Source organism: Camelina sativa, chromosome 7 (assembly GCF_030686135.1).
Source record: "Camelina sativa cultivar CO46 ecotype springtype chromosome 7, ASM3068613v1".
Lineage (NCBI taxonomy): Eukaryota > Viridiplantae > Streptophyta > Magnoliopsida > Brassicales > Brassicaceae > Camelina > Camelina sativa.
Genome location: NC_141886.1, coordinates 29,074,104 through 29,095,132, shown reverse-complemented (window position 1 = coordinate 29,095,132; position 21,029 = coordinate 29,074,104). Strand labels below are relative to the sequence as shown.

Sequence of the window (21,029 nt, the reverse complement as noted above, 5' to 3'; positions counted from 1 at the left end):
AGTAGAAATAAGATAATCATATGAAAGCGAAAGCTACTTGATCTTTCAAAACCTTAATACTTTTCTTTTAGGTTTGACATATGGTTTTCAGATAATATATAGAACGAAAAACAAATTATTATACATATTTAAAAAAATGATAAAAATACAATTTGTCATCATATATTATATATATATAAGACTATTTAATTGTATGTCATAAATTATGTATTAAAATAAAAATATGTTTTGTTAAAAAATTATTAACTTTGTTATATAATAGTTATTTAGTTATTATATTCAAAAGTATGGTTTAGATTTCTAAACCGTTTACGAAATAAAATTTATTTTTGTTTGACAGATATATATTTAAAACTCTTTATTTAATATTTAGTCATAATTCATAAATAAGATAAGATCAAATATGTAGAAAACAATATAGTATAAAAAGAAAATAAAATAATAATTATTTACAATTTAAGTCATTATCCAAAATAATCTCGACCACTCGCCATAAAAAAGCGCGTGGGAAACTAAAGAGTCCTTCTTCCAATACAACCAAGTCTTCAAGTCTCCAACTACTTTTCCTTAAGACAAATGAGAACCAAACTAAAGCAAAACTTAAGAAACTTCTCTGTAAGAGACGCCTCTCTCTACGCGTTTCAATCTTCTCTATATAAACTTATTTCTCTCAACCAACCTAAACCCACTCGATATACACGTTTCTGTGTTCCTCAAATTCTCAATCTTTTTTCACTGTTTACATCTTCTTAACTCTTAAGCTTCCCTCAAAAGTTTCAATCTTTTTTTTTTTCCAAATCAATCAACCATGGTTCGTTGTAGCAACAACCTTGTTGGTATACTCAACTTCCTAGTCTTTCTCCTCTCGATCCCAATCTTAGCTGGAGGAATCTGGCTAAGCCAAAAAGGGTCAACAGAGTGTGAAAGATTCCTAGACAAACCCGTGATTGCTCTTGGAGTTTTTCTCATGGTTGTAGCCATAGCTGGTTTGATCGGTTCATGTTGCAGAGTCACATGGCTTCTTTGGGTTTATCTCTTTGTCATGTTCCTCTTGATTCTCCTTGTGTTCTGTATAACAGTTTTCGCCTTTGTTGTTACAAACAAAGGCGCAGGTGAAGCTATTGCTGGGAAAGGTTATAAAGAGTATAGACTTGGCGATTACTCTGATTGGTTGCAGAATCGTGTTAATAATGGTAAAAACTGGAATAAGATTAGGAGTTGTCTTGTTGAGAGCAAAGTTTGTTCTAAGCTTGAAGCTAAGTTTATTGATGTTCCTGTCAATAGTTTCTACCAAGAACATCTTACTGCTCTTCAGGTAAAGTGTTTGATTTGACTTTTGTCTTTCTAAATTTATTCCTATTATTAGGGTTTTTAGTGATTTGTGATCAAAAAGTTAGAAAGTGATTAAGCTTTTTGATCGTTAAAGTTCTCTTTTTGTGATTCTTGAACTTTTGATTTTTTTTTTAACACAAAAGGTGTGCTTTTTGATTCAAAGTTTCAGTTTTTTTTTTTGTTTTGATTGAGAATCTGAACCCATAGACATATATGCCTTAGTTCCTAATTTTGATTAAAATTGATGGGTTAGTCTCTATAAGATTTTAGTTGAATTGCTAAAATTTTGATCAAATGTTTGAAAAGGATTGACTTTTTTTTAGTGATCTCCAAGTGTTTGATTCTTACTTAAGATGCAAGCTTTAATTTGTAACTTAGTTATGCTCTGTTCTTAGCACTTTTGTATGTGATTAGTTTGTTAGATAGTTTCTGAAGATGAATCTTTTTTGAATGTTTCTATATCTGAAGGCGGCTATAACTTAACTAACAAATCTTTCTTTTGTGTTACAGTCTGGTTGCTGCAAACCCTCAGATGCATGTGGATTCGAGTACGTAAACCCCACAACCTGGAACAAGAACACAACGGGAACACTTGCTCATCCAGACTGCCAAACCTGGGACAACGCAAAAGACAGGCTTTGCTTCGATTGTCAATCTTGCAAAGCGGGTCTACTCGACAACGTCAAGAGCGCATGGAAGAAAGTAGCGATCGTAAACATCATCTTCCTTGTCTTCCTCATCATTGTCTACTCTGTTGGTTGCTGTGCTTTCAGGAACAACAAGAGGGATGACAGTTATACCCGTACCTATGGATATAAGCCTTGAACATAGTTTATTGGGTTTTTTTAGGACAGAGAGATTCGTTGATCCTTTTATAAATTACTCTGGAGTTTGCTTTTTATGTTTGATTTTATCTTTGGTGTTTTATGACCATATTGCTTGTACAGCTCACTTATGATATTTATTTATTAGTGTGTTCTGTCTTTTTGGCTAAACCTTGATACTATTGATTTATCATGTGCTTTTCATTAGTTTATTAATTGTTTCGTTATACATATCATGTGGCTCTAGTGGCTTCAATATTTGGTGATTGATGATGTGATCTCTATCGGACTTGATAGAATTGTAAACTCCAAGCAGGAGAGAAAAAACAATGCACTAACACAAAAATCTCAGAGAAACAATATTGTAATAACACACCATACATAATGAAGATTGGTTTCCTGACGCATTTAGCTAGAGTCTCAGAGATTGATCAAACTGAAGATCACCTCACTCCTCACATACAGCATCATCATCTGTGATCACCTCAACAGCATAATCACCAAGTCCCTTTTTCTACTTTGGTTGATTTGATGAGCTTGGATGTGCAAACATCTCCGACCACTAAACCTAACTCTTTGACCAAACAAATCCATCCAGCAATGAATATCTTGATTGTGTACCAGTGACCTTATAACCTTCCATGACTTGTTCCCTTTTGGATCACGAATCTTGAACATCATTCTCTCCTTTGGCATATGCATCTCCTCAAACATCTTCGGGATCCCCAGAACCACAAATTCTTATCAGACTATATATTTCACATATATATGGACAAATTTTACACTACATCTTGGTTATCTCTTATCAAGAATTTGAGTGTAACACCCCGAATTTACGAAATATAATTAATGATATATATAGAGAAGTCTAATATAATTGATTTGAACATTATGTCATCAAAGTTCACTTATTTTTTTGTTTAACCATCTCATGAGAATTCTAGCGTTAAGTGTGCTTGAGCTGGAACAATTTCAAAGTGATTTTTGATACCATGTGAATGATAACAAAATATGAAGAAAAATCACATGGTGATTTATGGAGTTGGTAAACAAGTTTTTCGAGCTTCTTGGACATAACTTGTCGGCCGTCGAATAAGGATAGGTTCACGAACAAAAAGAAGATGTGTGGCCTACTAAAAGTGGTGGTGAGGGTGTTACAATAAGGTATGTTTTCTTTATAGTGAAGTTAAATTGTGAAAGAAGAGAATTGTGAAAGAAGAGACAAAGTGTCATCTTTAGAAACGTTTCTAACAGCTTCCACTTTGTCTTCTCCTTCTTGCTTTGACCTTATTCATCGAAGATCAACTATAAAAGTAAAGATTGTCTTCTTCATCTTCTCCATAAGCATTTATAAGCAATCTCGGAGATGAAAACTTACAGGAAGAAGCAATAGTTGCAGAGACCTGCGTGGTTTGTGATTTCATCTTTATTTTTTTTATAACTTAGGAATGATTTTAAAGGCTTTCTAGAATTTCATAATTTGTACTACTTTAATTAAGAAGGGTCTGCTAGATCTTTTAGTCAGGTTGACGTTTTGGGTATTAATGTATTATAAGTTTAACCACATGCACAACTTAATCACGGTGTTTTCTTATAACACATACGATGAAGTCAAATGTATTTATAAATGCTAGATTGGTATCCGCGCTACGCTGCAGGATTAATTTTTTTATATTATTTTTGTCATATTTTTGTTTTGTTTTTCTCGATTCATAATTTAATATATATTATTTAGAATTAATTCATAAGTTTTTGAAAATTTCAATAGTATTTCTTATTATTATTATTTACATCATCATATGATATTTGTGTTTTTTTTTTCTTAAATTTAGTTTCTGAACAGATTTTAAATTTTATTACTAAATAAGTTTAGGAATTACAAACCATTAGTTCTTGATTTGTTTCTCACTCACAAATCTTCTAGAACAGTAAGATATATTACTCTTTCATGTCTTCATTTTAAATGTTTTTGATGGATCTCTTAGAGTATTTTAGGTTTAGTCACTTCAATCTTTTGTCTCGTAAATCTGACATAAACCAAAGATGAAGCTTTTGAAATTTACTAAAATGGAAAGAGAACTAAAAAATGATAATTTTCACATAGAGAGTTCTAGAAGTAGTAGTAAGTAACATGTATTATACTAAACCTTAAAAAAAAATGTTCTTATCCAAAGCAGCAATCTGTTCAATATCATCTTCATTTAAGACCTAAGTCAACAAAGAACAGGTGAGTCAATTTACACAAACACTAATATTTCTTCTTGAAGCAATCCTAAAAGCTTGAATAAAAATGACATCTTTACCTCGATTGGACCTGCGATTCTAAAAGAGATTAATGAACTTTGTCATGCCCAAGTTGCTCTTTTGTGAATTTTTTAATCTTTTGTATATCAGATGACAATTGTGTGGTTAGTGAGAGACTTACCAGAGGAATTGATATATCTATGTCTCTCTTCTCTTCTTCCTTGTTCTTCACATCACAATGTGTTTCTCTCTCTCCTTTCTCCTTTTCTCTCTCTATCTATTCTATCTTATCAAATTTCTTCCCTATCCTAATTTTTAACTTCGCCTCTTCTTCCAAAGAGTTCTCGATAACCGGAGAATATGATTTCAGAATATGTAGATTTTGATGAAACTCTTGTTCGAATTAATCAAAGGTGAATTTGGTAAGATTGCTTTGCCTCTTTAACAATGACTTATGCTTCTTCCATGTCTCATGCCGCACGAGTCGTGCGTTTTCTTCTCTTTATGTTTGTTTCATTGAAGGCAAAACTTTGTGACGATTTTTTTGTTTATTCTCTCTAACTAAATTCAAAAGCAGTCTTATAGTGTGAAGGAGAAGAACAAACGATTAGAGTCGTCGTGTTTTTTTATTATGTTGGAAAAGGTTTATGAAGTGAAAGACAACGTGATGTGGCACATAGAGGTGTCAATCGGGCTGGCTCGGCCCGGTCCGGCCCGAAATCCCGTAAAATCCGCATATATTTGAGTCCTTCTCGGCCCGGCCCAAAATATTTTCAAGCCTATATTTCAAAGCCCGACCCGGCTCTAACAGGGCTACAAGCCTTTTTGGGCTTTTCCGAGCTTATCTTACGGATCAAAAATTCAAACTTATAAGTTAGTTTATAACATGTATTAAAAAGAAATGTTTAAAGGTGTAATATAAAACAAATCAATCAAAATTTAAATAACTTATCTATATTCACTAAACCCAACTTAATCTAAAATTAAAAATTTAAAACCAAATAAAAAATATATATTTTATATAAAGTATCACAGATAAATTTTTTATAAATATAAAGTAAGGTTATTAAGTAAATATGAAAACTAAAATTAGAGTTTTAAACTTTATTTACAATAAATCATTAAAAAAATATTGCAATCAAACAAAAATGTTAACAAAAAAAAGTATAATTATATTTGTATAAGGGTTTTCGGGCTTGTCCGAGCCCGATCGGTTAAGCCCTAAAAACTCTAAAGCCCGAACGGGATGAGTCCAAAAAGCCCGATTTTTCTAGACATATATTTAAGTCCGAGCTTGGTGTTTTTAAAACCGGGCCGAACCGGGCCAGCCTGCGGGTTTTGGGCCTAATGATACACAGATTTTTATTGGTTTAGAAATCTTAGTTGAATTAATCGAAATGTTTTTATTGGCTATTGATTTTAATTGAGGTATCAATACTAACTTCAATGTTAAAGCTGATGTGTCACACAAGGAAAGCAACACATTTTTCTTTTATCGTATTGATTACGATATAAGAATATTAGGATTTATATAACCCAACGCAAACTATATGCAAAACATAATAGACAATCATCTATGATTAAGTAGTCTAATAACAAGGATATCCTTATATAATTTCGTCATGTTGATAAAAAACGAAAGCCTCTTAAATACACTTCCGATGGTGATATTAATTGTCGAATGCATCGACAAAAACAGACAGCAAGCATTTGACCATCCTCTTGTAAAATATTACAAACTACAGGTAACTTGTTTTGTTGTTTAATTTGTCTGTTTTTTTTTCTTTTCTTTTTGGACAAAATTGTTTTAATTGTCTATTTTATGTTTTTATACCATTATTAGCCATTTTATCTCTTAAATTTCAGTGTTAACAATCTCTTTTGTTTTTAATGAAAAATAATACAGGAAACACCATCTGAGATGCCTAGAGTGATGGAAACTCTAAAAGGAAGAAGCTAGACATGGGAAGCTTGTCTCAGCACCACAAGGTGTCCAGAAGGAGTCGTGCCAATACTACTGCCTAACAGTCACACTAATAATTAATGGGACACAGCCTGAGACAAAAAATTACCACCCAGGGCATAAGATTAGGAGTTGTCTTGTTGAGAGCAAAGTTTGTTATAAGCTTGAAGCTAAGTGTGTTGATGTTCCTGTCAATAATTTCTACCAAGAACATCTTACTGCTCTTCAGGTAAAGTGATTAATTTGATTTTTTCTTTAAAGTTTATTCTTTTTTTAGGGGTTTTAGGATTTATATAACCCAATGCAAAATATATGCAAAACATAATGATTAAGTAGTCTAATAACAGGGATCTTATACTATAAAATATTTCTAATGAAATTTGGTTTGAAACTATATCCATTGGTATCCTTGTCTTCTTCTATGGTTTTAAATTTTTAAAGAACTGTTTGTAGTATTTATTTATGTTTTCATATTTGAAAATTAATGTAACAAAAAGATTTAGACATTTGAACATTTTTTTTCTTTATATCGGGTATGCTTTATAGAAGACCAAACATATAATTTCTTCTTGCGTTTTGGTTTTGGTTAATGCACTTTCAAAAGTGAATACTGTATGTTCGAAAGGCACAAGCTAGCCCAACCCTTAGATACCCTATGTATTTGTCAATGTATGCATATATATATGATTCGAATAGTAAAATTAAACTACTAATGTCTAAACATATATATATATATATATATATAATTTTAACTAAATTTTAGAAACCTTTTTTATATTTCTACTAATAATATTTATATTAGAAAGGAACTTTACCGCGGCATAATAAAACCAAATTGTGTAAACTACTTCAAAAGTTCATCGAATAGTTTTTTATAAATAGGATAATATTAGTTTTATGGATTTATTCGCCAAACTTTATCATGGTCTTGCTAATGGTGAATGATCACACAAGACATAACAGACACGTTTGTAAGTGAATATCGTAATGCTTGAACTGGGGGGACTCCTAAGGTGGACACTAAAGAATCAAATCCATTTTAATAAAATTAAAAATAAAGAGGACGTGAAGTTGTATGAAGTTCAAGTAAATAATGCGTGTTAATGAAGATTAGTGCTTGAAAGAATATAAAGGAAACGTGCAGAGAAGATGAAGTAGTCTCTCACGAGGTCCATGTTTTTTGGGTTCTGCTTTCTTTTACGTAATTGAGGACATGAAGATGAGACGTCTTCCTTCTCTAATCGGCAACAACTAAAGCGTTACGGGAAGATATCAACATCACTCTCAAGTCCGGTTGACATATACATAAATCTCCCTATAAATTAGACTAATGGGACAAATAACTCGAGAAAGAAGTTTTTTGATTTTATTTGGTGAAATGGAACCTCAAATTCTTTTTCTCTATCTCTCACTTCTCATTCTCTCCATAAACTTCTTCTTCACGAATCTTAAACCGAGGCTAGCCCGTCTCCTCCAGCCTTCTTTGGAAACTCGGGCCAGGGCTGCGTTTTTATCACAAAAAGAAGTAGCCGAGTTTCTTGATTCTCCCAAAGACGAAGAAGATGAAGATATCGATTCAGATGACGACTTGACGTTTGAATTTGATCCGTACATGATGAGCAAAGCCGAATCAGTTAACAAAGCTCTAGAGGAAGCCATTCCAGTCGGCGAGCCACTCAAGATCCACGAGGCCATGCGTTATGCGATTCTTGCGGCTGGAAAACGCGTTAGGCCAATACTTTGTCTCGCTTCTTGTGAGCTGGTAGGTGGCAAAGAGAATGCAGCAATGCCAGCCGCTTGTGCGGTTGAGATGATCCACACGATGTCTCTTATCAAAGACGATTTACCTTGTATGGACAATGATGATCTACGCCGTGGGAAGCCCACGACGCATAAAGTATATGGTGAAGGAGTAGCTATTCTCTCCGGTGGGGCTCTCTTGTCTCTTGCCTTCGAGCACATGACAACGGCAGAGATATCACCGGAGAGAATGGTATGGGCGGTGAGAGAATTGGCTAGGTCTATTGGCACGAAAGGGTTAGTTGCGGGACAAGCGATGGATATAAGCAGTGAAGGTGTGGACTTAAGCGAAGCCGGATTAGAGCATTTGGAGTTTATCCATGTCCATAAAACCGCGGTTTTGTTGGAAACTGCCGCGGTTCTTGGAGCCATTATTGGTGGTGGATCTGATGAGCAGATTGAGAGAGTGAGGAGGTTTGCACGGTGCATTGGGTTGTTGTTTCAAGTGGTGGATGATATTTTGGACGAGACGAAGTCGTCGGAGGAATTGGGAAAAACTGCCGGAAAAGATCAGCTCCTCGGAAAGCTAACGTATCCAAAGTTAATGGGGTTGGAGAAATCGAGAGAATTTGTTAAGAGATTGACGAGAGATGCACGGCAACATCTTCAAGGGTTTAGTTCGGAAAAGGTGGCTCCTTTAGTGTCTCTTACTACTTTTATTGCTAACAGAAATAAGTGATTATTTGTTTTATTTGTGTGTTTATTGGGTTTATGTATACATGCTAAAGTAGTGTGTTCCCTTATTTTTAAGTGTAACCACATTTTACTATGTTTATTAAAAGATATATTTAAAAATGTACATAATTTTATAACATGCATGTAAAGAAACTCAAACAAAACTACAATATGAGCTACGTACCTATAATAAACTCATACAATTTCTTTAGTAAAAATTAAGTGTACGTCAAACATATATCAAAATAAAACACTTAACTGGGAGACAAACTGATAAAGAGGATGTTTAATTTGTGGTGCTTGGGGACGTCTTGCTCTTTTTTTTCTCCCGAACCGGTAAGCACTTCCGCCGCATGATGGTTTTGCTTTTGCAATTCTTCAAACTTGTTTTGCTGCGGACACCCTTTTAGGATCTTAGAGAGGCAGCGGAAGTTGGTCTCACAATGTGCATGTACCTTTTAAGATAGTTGTCACTTTTTCTGAGCATGCATGCACCTCAGAGCGCAAACACAGCACATAATACGTATAAAGTTATTCTTAGATCTGAGTTTGAGCCGGTAAGCAGGAAATTGACCACTCACAAAAATTAATTACATGTGTTGGAATAAGCTTAGTTTTATGATATTCAGAAATCATAGCTTGGTACATAAACCTTGGATCTAAATATAAAGGATCTGAGAACATATATATGACATAACATGTTGTAGTAGTGCTAGCGGCGCCACACATATTTCAAAGAACTTAGCTTGTTCGTAATTTTTTTTACCATATCTTTTGGGTACACTGTATCCGAACGTAAGAAATGTATCTTGTTATAATTCTCTAACCAATTAAAATGATCATAAAGCTTTCTCTCTAAGATGGCGTCACTCTATATTGGAGAGTCTTCGCATGAATGATAACAAGAAAATGACAATGGTCTAGATTGTAGAATACCCCAATCGTTATCATCACCATTGTATTCATGCTTTTTACATAAACCGTAATCATAAAAGCTAAATTTTTTGCCACCCACCCATTGGCCTAGCCATCGCTTTCACAACCAAACTAATTAAAAAAAAATTAAGTTCGACATGAAATCTTCGTACATTAGATTTTAACGATCGAGAATCCATTTCTTGTCTTTGTATGTGACCTAATGTCTAAAACATGTTCCCGTTTCTTTTTCTTCGTTGTTGATAAAATAGAAATCAATTAGTGGTGTCAGGTACAATTATATGGTTAATTGTATCCATCCGTTTTGGAGTACTTCCCGTGTCTAAAGGTGATGGTACAAGCAATGCGAACCTTCCGATGATGTCCTTTTATTTCATATCGTTTGTTATGCATTGTAATGTGAATCACTATTAAAACAAATGCACTGAACTCGACTTATTAAAAAAAAAAGAAATACAGATCGATTACTCTTTACGGTGTTGATGCTAGAGTCCAAAGAATATTCCCTTTCATTATACATTTATATTTGTCTATCATCTCATAAGAATATGCTTTTCTGACGCTATCTTGTAAGTTGTAAACATGGTTAATGAAAATAACTTAATAAAAAAACGTTAAACCAAAGTTTAAAAAAAAAAATTGCAGTTTGGTTTTGTGTTTTTTTTTTAATTATGACAAAAGAAACACCATGGATTAAATTGCTCTAAACCCATATACGAGTTTTCTTCTTTGTGTATTTAAGTTACCCATATAAATATTCTAGTCGAATAAATCTAACCCATATAGGCTTATAAAATTTGAACATTTACTACAAGACAATAAAATAAATTGTACTAAAATATCAACTAAAACGGACGAACGCACTCGATTTGTCGCGATATACTCTATTCACACACGTGACACGTCCAAGCAGATGGTGACGATATTCTGAAGTAGTAGTCCACTTGTTATATTTCATTCTGAAAGGTGGCACCGAGAGAACATAGTAAAATGTGTAGATTAGTTTCTTCGTTTTCAAAAAGTTCATGAATCATATCTTCATAAATGTTTATAAATCATATCTTGACCTCTAAAACTTCATCTAGATTTAACATATAACCAAATGGTCTATTTTCTAAATTCTGATGGGTTCAACATATTTTTAAAATACTTTCATGTAGATGTTTAAGTCAGTTAACCCATAAACTAGATTACCTCTTGCATAATTTAAAAGATGGATTTCTATCATTAAGTAGCATTGATTGGGTCTAATAATATAAGTGGCAACTGCCACTTGCTGGCATCACCATTAGCCCCAAGTCAAAGTTGATATAATTGTGTAATCATAATTAATTACATCTTAGACCTAAGTAAGTCGATTAACCATTTATGTAATAAATTTAGAATTTAGAATTTTTCTGCCAAACTATGTGGCAAATATGTGGACATTGCTTGTCACCTTCCAATAAGTTTGTAACTAGTGGCTGTAATACTATGAACGTGTCAGTGTACAACTTGCTAATACAGTACTATAATAGTTTTACCAAATTGTTAATTATAGCTCCCAAAGTCTCGGGAGACTTCTTAAAGCTTGAGGAACATATGCGAAAAGTATAAACTACAAAATAGCCATCATTTTAATTTACGTTTGCTTTCAAATAAACACGTTAACGTATCATTCTTTTGTCTTGTATGCAATAAATTATATGCACTAGATAATGTAAGTTTAATAGCAAAAAGTAATAATATGGTGGAAGCTAAAAGAAAAATATTATTTTGTTAACACAAATGATTATCTGATTTATATGAAATTTTTCAACGGATTAGTTTTAGATCCTAAAAAGATATTCGTTTGGTTCACTCGAAAAACTAAAAGAATTTTTATTGAAAAAAACTAAAACACTTACTCAAAGTTTTTATGGATTACCATTATATTTGTCTACATGCGAATTTGTTTCATATTGAGAACAGGTGAATGCTTATCTATTTGATCCACTTGCTGTTGCTGGTCATTCTATACTTTATTTTTCTCAACCATCGAAACTATGATTCTTTTTTCCACTGCATTTCGCAAATGTGATGTGTTGTATGTGCGAGAGATTTTTGGTACTGTTGTTCTATAGTACTATACGTTTCTCGTTCGTTGAAAACCATAACTCTTTTTTCCACATAAGTTCACAAATGTTATGTATCCGGAATTTTTGGTATTGTTTTTTTTTGTAATTTATAATCTTTTTTTTTAGATCATTGGAAAATGTAAATAATATGCATCACATAAAATACGGCCTAAAACATTTGGTGTAATTGTGTAATGTTTTTTTCAGAACCCCTCTCCCCCCCCCCCCCCTCCTTAAAATATTGTTTTTCGTAATCTTTTAGAAACTTTTGTACCTTGATTTGTGTCTTCTTTTTGTTTGGATCTACTGTACATAAAAAGATTTATTTTTCTCGAATCCAAATATCGAATTACCTTAATCTTATATAATATATGTGGTATGCGCTTTTACGAATCATCTTTAGAACATGTATTACAAAAAAAAAAGTTTGATGAAAATCAGAATGATGGTGAGAAATGTACTATTTTGATGGACATATAAAGCGTAATTTGTATGTTTTACATTAGATTGTATAAAGGACTATTCACTTGTGTTAGTGGAGCAAAATGTTGTTTAGTAATGTAACTATATGAAGTCATCACTTGAAAATTTTCTATGATTTCAATAGCGTTTTAAAAAAAAAATAGCGTATGTATAATTTTTACACACATTTAAGATGTAGAAGTTTTATCGATATATAGACAATCGTCTAAACCATAAAAGATTAATGTTTAACGGTTTAATTATTAAATAGATGTAAGTTGTTTCAGTCGATTCAAAAAAATTATACAAGAAAAAACAGTCTATTATTATTTAATTAAAAAAAGTTTAGTATAATTTTTAATTTCCAAATATAAAGATTTTAATTTATAATTTTTAACTTCATAGTCATGGTTATAAATTTAATATCTTCTGTGTTTTACTTTTAATGTATGTTTTCGTATAATTTTTGTTAATAATAACATATCTATAATTTTTTATGTAAACGTATAAAGCATCTAAAATCAATTAAATTCCAATTAAGTGTTTTAGATGTTACGCACCGGGTCAACGTTCGTTTATAACACTTTCTTAAACACTGAATAATAAGTAAACAATCTAGACCAAGACTATTTCAAGGTTAACAAAAATATTACAAACTTTATTTTTCAAAATAAAAATTTAAACTAACAAAAACAAAAAATGATTTTTTTCTGAAAATTATAATTTAAAATTTATTATAATGTCAATAACTAATAATTAAGAATAACATATTGGAGTATTTATCAAATTAACCTAGTAAACTAGTTAAAAATAAAACTAAAAAGTAAAAAAATAACAAATTCAAATAAATAAATAAAAAAAGGTACGTGGATCCACGTCTGCTTGCGTGTACGTAATAAGTCTTTTCGTTTCCTACTTTCTTCATTCTACTCTGTTTTGCCTGCCGTTGTGAACTAATTTAGGTTTCTCTCCAAAACAAAACAGTACATCCAACGGCTACAACTGCACCGCAATGCTATCACCACTACCAACCCTAACACGTGTACGGCTCTCATCACCTCCATATTTCTCGCGAGAAAAAAAAAAGAGTGTCCAAAAAACGAATATTCCGTTACTGTAAATATTAATTTATCGTGTACGTTCCGATATACGCTGACGTGTACGAGCCTCTTTTATTTATTATTTATTATTTATTTTTAGTTATTATTGTAACAGTATATAAACCCCTTTTAGTCTCTATTGTTTCATTATTCAGTCGTAAATAAAAAAACGATTTATTTATTTTTATTTCTCTTTCTCTCTCTCAAAGTTTTCTTGGGAGAGTTTTTTTTTTTTTTTTTTTTTTACAACAATGGCGATGAGGAAGCTTTTATCGAAGAAGCTCTTCAACATGACGAATGTCGCGTCGCAGAGTCTTACGAATTGTCGTATCTCGTCTTCCTCGTTAGCCGTACGAACCAGAGTTCCGAATGATTCAGGCGATACGGCGAGGATCGCACCGGAGCCTGGGGATATGGGGATTTCGCGGCGGTTTTTGCATAACACTGCTATGATTAGGCCGGAGATTATGCAGATGCCTGTTGGTGAGAGTTTGATTGAGAAGATCCGTGAGATCGATGGGAGTAAGGATCGGATTCGATTAGACGGACTTGCTCCTCCGGTTAAGGAAGAGACGGAGACGGAGACGAGTCTTACGGTTGGGGATATGAAGAAGCTGCTTAGAGCGGCGCAGATCGAGATTGTGAAATCGAAGCTTAGAGAGACGGGGAGAAGCTGGATGCCGTATTCGGAGTTTGTTAGCGTTTGTGGTGAAGGTTCTTCAGATCCAGATCTAGGATCTAGAATCGCCAAGATGCTTGATGATTCAGCAAACGTCATCGTTTTGGGAGATTCCGTTTGTCTTAGACCTGATCAGGTACTTTTCTTCTTTTCCTTCTTCTACACCATTTTGAGTTTTAGCAATCTGAAATCATCTTTGATTTTGTGAAAATCTCTGAGTATGCAGCTGATTGATTGATTGATTTGGGAGAGATAAGATAGAGATTTTAAAATCTCGAATTAGGTTCCCGAAAAGTTTTTTTTTTATTTGGAAGATATCGAAAACTGATACCATTTTTATTTCGGTTGGATCTCTTTCTTTTGCTTCCAATTTCAACAGGAGAATCAAAAACCTCTGTGTTATTTACCAGAGAGTTCCGTAGGAGGTTCCCAAGTTTGAGGGATGGTGATTAAGACGAACAATTTCTACAGAGACCTCAACCTTTTAAAAAATTTCCTAAATCCAAAAAAAAAAAAAAAAGAAAAAAAAACCATTGGTTAGATTAGGGTTCAATTGAGTCAAGACCCTTTTGGTGATTTCATACCAAAATACAAAATTATCAAAAGAGAGAGAGAGAGAGAGAGAGAGTTGAGAGACGCTTTAGATTGTTCTACTAACATGGTCTTGGTGGGTTATTAGGATTAATCCAAATGGAAAAAATTGATAGAGATGATGATCTGATTCATGGGGGTTGGGTTTATGTGGATAGATTAGTAAATGGTGAAAAGAAACAGGGATATGGGGATGGATTGATTGACTTTATAGCTAGTCATATTGATTCATAAAGGTGTGTTTGTTGTGTGTGTTTTTGAGTGCTAATTGTGTGTCTCAAAAAGAAGGTGGTGGAGGTCGTGTTTTACCCAAACATTTTCTGTTTTTGTCTTTTGCTCTTGTGTCTGATCAGGTTACAAAATCCATTGAAGGACTGCTTCCTTTGCCAAAGATCCATAACCCAAACGACCCACGGAGAATCGAGTTGAAAGAGCTCGAAGCAGAGAAGGCAGTGATTGATGTGAAAGCGCATTCTTTGGTGCGGAAAGAGCTCTGGGCTGGTCTTGGTTACTTGATCCTACAGACCGCAGGGTTCATGAGGCTAACTTTTTGGGAACTCTCGTGGGACGTGATGGAGCCGATCTGTTTCTATGTCACGTCCATGTACTTTATGGCTGGTTACGCGTTTTTCGTCAGGACTTCGAAAGAGCCTTCTTTTGAAGGGTTTTACCAAAGCAGGTTCGAGGCGAAACAGAGAAAGTTGATGAACGAGTATGAGTTTGATCTGGAGAGGTATGATGAACTGAAGAAACTGTTTTGCTCTAAGACTTCAGCTCATGTTTCCAACATTCTTGGAGCTATCAAGAGTTGAAAATTTTGATTAGGGGGGAAAAAATGCTTAGATTCAATGTTGTTGTCACAAAAATGTTTTTCCTAACTAGAGAATTCTACCCCCCAAAAAAAAAGAAAGAAAAAGAAAAAAGAGAGAATAGTTAGTATTCTCATAATTTCAGCTTTAAAAAAAAAAAAAATACAAAGAATTGGTTTTTATCATCGCGGCTTATGTAACATCAGGGAGAGATATGTTTTTGTTTTCAATTTTTGTTTTGTTTTGTTTTGTATGACAGATCTTAAATTTAACATCGTGTAAATAACTGTTTGAAAATGTGAATATATTATAGAAATTTTTATTTGCAAAAAACTTATTCCCAAAAACAAAAGCAAAACTTGCGTCTGTGATATAATTGTTTGTAATAATGTTGTTGTCATGTTATACATCGAATAAAATCCGGCGTGATTCTCTGCGGTAATGGGAATACGAAAAACATGTACTAAAATTCTTATCTAAAAAAAAGAAATCATCGTCTAAATTTAATAAGAGTTATGTATAAAAATTAAAGCATTGACTTTTTGTTTTCAATTCTTATGAATCCAAAGAATTAATGTTGGATGTAATATTTGGTTTCAATTTTGTTAACAAAATTCAACAAAACTTAAATGGTCTGTATAGGGGCTTTCAAAACTATCATATATCATCAAATCTTCACAAAAACTTTACGGGGTATTGAATTAGAATTTTAAAAGATTTTGTAGGATTTAGAAAATTTTGGATTTTGATAGATTTCAATGAGATTTGAAAAAGTAGTTTGTCATTTGGTGATCTTTGTTGGTAGATTTTAAGAGAATTTTTTTTGTTCAAGTTCACCGATGTTGGCAACTTTCATTTTGATGACAAGGTTTGAGCAAAGATATTGAATACATCTACTGAAACCAAGACAATGATAACAAACTATTATTGATCATGATTATACCAATGGATTTTATAAGATTTTTATAAATCTATGATTGAATAAGAAGATATTCTAATTTATTTTGACTGATTTTAAGGAAATTCCAAATTCAATAACACTAGATTAGAATAGTATTTAAAAATGATAAATTGAATAACATAAGATTTTAATAAAAAAAAACCAAAAACTTTTAAAGTTCTAGTTCAATACAAAATTCTAACCTTATTTAAAATAAGATGTTGATTTTATTGGTTTTACAACCTTAACCAAGATCTTTCTTATCCTAAAAAATATCACGACTCAAACTTTATTTAGATGGAGAAATAATATAGATAATAAAGTTATGTTTAACTTATATAATCACATAAAGTTAATATAATGTCTAAAATCTATAGGTTTTGGTGTGAATATATAAGATGCACGAACGTTATACGGTATATGATTTTGGTGTAGATGATTCTGGTAGTCAAATCTATAATTTTTTTTAATTAGGGAGAATGACATATTTAAACCATAATAATATGCTCAATGTATTTTCGTCTTGAACAATGGTATAGTGAATTTTTCTTTCTAAACGCTTTGATAACTCACAAACTTACCGTAATTCTAAAATTGGTGCGTAAATCAGAGTTGTCGATAGCGAATGATGATTCAGCCAATATGTATGAAAATGTGGCATTGCATACAAGCAAAATAACAATTTTTTAGTTCAATTTAGCAAAAAAGAATTGAACTAAATTGTATGTTTAAAAGACACTGAAATAGGAAATAATACACTGAAATAGGAAAAACACTAAAATACACTACAATGTACATATTTATGTTTTTTTTTTTTTGTCGGCTATCCATTTTCATTGATTAACCCAAGAAGGGTAGATTACAAGAGAGATACAATGTGAATTTTCGGAGTCAAATAACCAAAATATAAAGCCCAAACGTAAACCCATACAAATGATACAGCAAAAAGAAGCTAGGTCTAGAGTGGGACATGTGGTAGACACGTGTTAAAGCACAAAGGTGTGGTGGAACATGACCGACTCAACAGTCAACACCGTCTTTCCACCGAAGCTGAAAATCCGATGACCTGAAAAAATTCCGGTGAGAAAATCACTCCTCTCCACCACAAAGTTCCAGTAGATTTCAGCTTTACTCCGAAGTTCACCAAATCCTTTTTGCAGTTTTCTTCTGAGTATGGAGAAACAGAGGCTTTAAAATCTTCAGATCCATTAACTCCGGAAGACGCGAGAAGATAAGATTGTCAAATTAGTCGCAAAACTTCGCTCTCCTAATTTGTTCTTCACCAGCCACGAATTCCACTCATCAGGATTCACAAACCCAAGGAGAAACCATCATCCAAAGCCAATAGTATGGTCACCAATATATGGTATGAGGATTTACTCTCTTCAAGAATGAGATCGAGCAATCAGAAGATCCAAAAACTCTGAATCCACTCCTCAGCTTTTGCTTGTTTTATCGATAAGAGAGGTTTAACGGAATCTGCAAAAGGAGAAGAAAAAAGATAGCCACAAAAGCTAAGTACATCTCGCACTTAGGCGAGAAAGGCAAAACCGGACTTAGCCGGAGACAAAAAACCGACGAGAACAATCGCCGAAAAGTATAAAACAGAGCTTTCTCTCTCTAAAAGATTGAGAAGAGAGAGAAAAGCGTTTTCTATATCACATATTTATGTTTAACTACATAAGGACCTGCTCAATCTCCGGATTTAAAATTTTATAAATTAAATTAAATTTAATAAAAATGTATTAAAATTTATTGTACATTGTTTATAATTTTTTTTTATTATAATACACTAATTTATATTTATTTATAAATATTTTATATATATTACTAATAAAATTGTATATTTTACATCTAGATATACTATATGTTATAAATATTTTATTTACCACCACCTAAAAAATGTCTATATGAACAAATTAAACCAACTATTATAAGTCTTTTTACTTTCACTTTTGCATAGTTTCTTTAATCACTAAAATTGTTGACTCAAAAAATATTTCGAATAAAAAATAAATTACATCACAATAATGTATGACCAACCATGCAGAGAACCTCGGTTCTGTCCTTTTCCTTTATAGAGAGAATCTTGCGTCCAACCTCCTCCACCATGAAGAGAATCTTGACTCCGCCTTCATTCCTTGGGGAGATAGTCTTGCATACAACCTCTCCCACATTCCTCTCTTAGGGGAGATAACCTTACTTCCAACCTCATCCATCATAGAGAAAACCTCGGTTCTGCCCTCCTCCTATGTGGAGAGAACATGTTCACGTCTTTTAGCTATCTCAAAGTGGCTTGCTCCAGCAACTAATGAAACTAAAGACCATTTTCCAACGTCACAAAATATTTTGATAGTAACTACTGTTAAATTTCCCAATATATTCGGGGAAGTTTCTTTGACCCACCATGATGTAACCTCTGTCTTCGAGCTCCTATGGATCTATCAACAACGATTTATGTTTTTACAATCTATCTATGTTTGTTGTAAGCTTGTGTTTGATTAGCCTATTTTATCCAACTATTAGGTTGATTGATGATCTTTTCCTTTTTATCTCTTTTTCGAATTGAACGAACGGTAACAATTATGTTTGCACAAAAAAGGTCTATGACCAACCAATAAGGTTGAGAAATTAGAAGAATATTAATTTGACATAATTAAAGAAATAATAGAAAATTAGAAGCGGTAATATATGAATCTCAAATAATTCAGAGATGAAAATATAAATAAAATAAAATAATCTACAACTACTACAATAAATTTTAAAATACAGTATTAGAAAGAAAAAAAAAATGCATAAATTAATTTCCATTTTTTTTGGTTAACATATTAATCTTATATCTTCCAAACTGAAAAAGGAGAATGTAGGAGTATATTTGGTTTCAAAAAGTAAGGAAAATTTGTCTTCCCATTGAAAAAGTTTCACCGATAGAACAAAGTTGAAAGCAATATTTTTGAATCAACCTCCTCCACCTTCCTCACAAGGGGTGATTACCTTGCGTCCAACTTCCTCCACATTTCTCCCTTAGAGAGATAACCTTGCATCCAACCTCCTCCACCATAGAGAGAACCTCAGCTCCGCCCTCCTCATGTGTGGAGAGAATATGTTCACGTCTTTTAGCTATCTCAAAATGGTTGTTCCAACAACCAATAAAACTAAAGACTTTTTTATAACGTCACAAAATCTTTTGATAGTAACTAATGTTAAATTTTCTAATGTATTTGTGGCAGTATTTTTGATACCATGATATAGCCTTTGTTTCTGGAACGCCCCGACTGCCACCTTGCTTACTGAACCCATGTCCATAGGCCCACCTTCCTTAGTGGGCTTCACGTCTACTCTTGGCCCATCCATATCCGACGGCTGGTCTGTTAAGTCCGGGAAGCTTTAAATACTTGTTTACCGATCCTACAAATTCCATATGATCTTTCCATGTGTTTTGTCCTCTCACAGTTCCGACAATCACTTCTCGAAAGGTTATCTATCCTGAAATATTATTTATAAAATTGAACATTTTCCTTAATAGAACAAAATTATTAAAAATATTTTACTAATAGAACAAAATTGAAAACAATATTTTTGAATAAATTATTTATAAAATTTAGAATTTAGAATTAACTGTATATTTTTCTTAATCCCATTTTTATTTTTTCGTAGAATGAATAATTTCAAATTAAAAATAAATGTTATAATTTCGAAGTTTATGAAATATATATATATATATATATATATAAAATCTCCTTGTAATTATCTTTAAAAACTTTGTATTTTTTATAAATTTTGTAATTTTTGATAATTATCTTCTTACATTATTAATATTTTTGAAAACAAAATATTTTATTTTTGTTGTAATTAAATTTATTCTATTAAATATTATTTTTTATATATGCCAAAATATGAGTTTGATAACTTGATACATGTCAAAATCTTGTTAATGACTAACTTTCAAAACCCAACTTTTAAAATTGGTCATCAAATAGGAAAAAGACACGAAATTAGCCTTAAAATGTATCGAATCAGGCCAAAATCAGTTTTAAAATCAAAAAATCAGTTTTAAAATCAAAATAATTGGGCCATAATTAATCAAAATATCCGACCAAAAAAAAAAAAGAGAGAAAAATTTAATAGTGAGAAAATAGCTCTTCCCAGTTCCCATCCCAACAACAGTAGGACTCTGTTTTTTTTGTTTTGTTCCCACGATGTCTGGTTTCTTCTGTAGTTTCGTGCAAATCTCTACTTTTTAGGGATCTTGTCCTTCCTTCTTTCATTTTGTTCTGATCTAATTTGATCCTTTTCGACGAGAAAAGGGTAAGTTTTTCTACTTCAATTTGATTCTAGTTTCGATCCATGGATCTGATTATGATTCGATTTTGTCTTCGTCTGTTCAAATTCGACTCTATCGTCTTGGGGGGGAAAAATTAGGGTTTTTGGTTAATTGGTATATTGGGGTTTGTGTCCGGATTGGATTTAATTTTCTTATTAAAGTTGGTAATTTTGTTTGACTCTGAGCTCTGAATGATCCTAATTTAAGGGTTTTTGATTTAAAGTTCATATTTTTTTTTGATTTAGGGCACTGAG

The 21,029-nt window shown here is 32.5% G+C and overlaps 2 protein-coding genes and 1 pseudogene across 4 annotated transcripts; all 3 read left to right on the top strand.

Moving 5' to 3' along the window:
• The first annotated feature begins 530 nt into the window (after positions 1 to 530).
• On the top strand, positions 531 to 2,327 carry LOC104702901 (tetraspanin-8). The gene is made up of 2 exons (XM_010418823.3): positions 531 to 1,315; positions 1,843 to 2,327. Exons 1-2 carry the CDS (start codon positions 809 to 811, stop codon positions 2,155 to 2,157), a joined length of 822 nt encoding a protein of 273 aa, XP_010417125.1. The 5' UTR covers positions 531 to 808; the 3' UTR covers positions 2,158 to 2,327.
• Positions 2,328 to 7,524: 5,197 nt separating this feature from the next.
• Positions 7,525 to 8,975, top strand: LOC104702900 (heterodimeric geranylgeranyl pyrophosphate synthase large subunit 2 pseudogene; annotated as a pseudogene). The gene has a single exon (XR_015560797.1). The product of XR_015560797.1 is annotated as a heterodimeric geranylgeranyl pyrophosphate synthase large subunit 2 pseudogene (transcript).
• A 4,590-nt stretch (positions 8,976 to 13,565) lies between these two features.
• On the top strand, positions 13,566 to 15,568 carry LOC104702899 (calcium uniporter protein 3, mitochondrial). 2 transcript variants are annotated; one of them, XM_087459627.1, is made up of 2 exons: positions 13,566 to 14,247; positions 14,491 to 15,568. In XM_087459627.1, exons 1-2 carry the CDS (start codon positions 13,684 to 13,686, stop codon positions 14,548 to 14,550), a joined length of 624 nt encoding a protein of 207 aa, XP_087315753.1. In that variant the 5' UTR covers positions 13,566 to 13,683; the 3' UTR covers positions 14,551 to 15,568. The 2 variants fall into 2 exon arrangements, with proteins under 2 accessions (XP_087315753.1, XP_019083730.2); XM_019228185.2 differs by having other exon boundaries at positions 13,579 to 14,247; positions 15,056 to 15,568.
• The last annotated feature ends 5,461 nt before the right edge of the window (positions 15,569 to 21,029 follow it).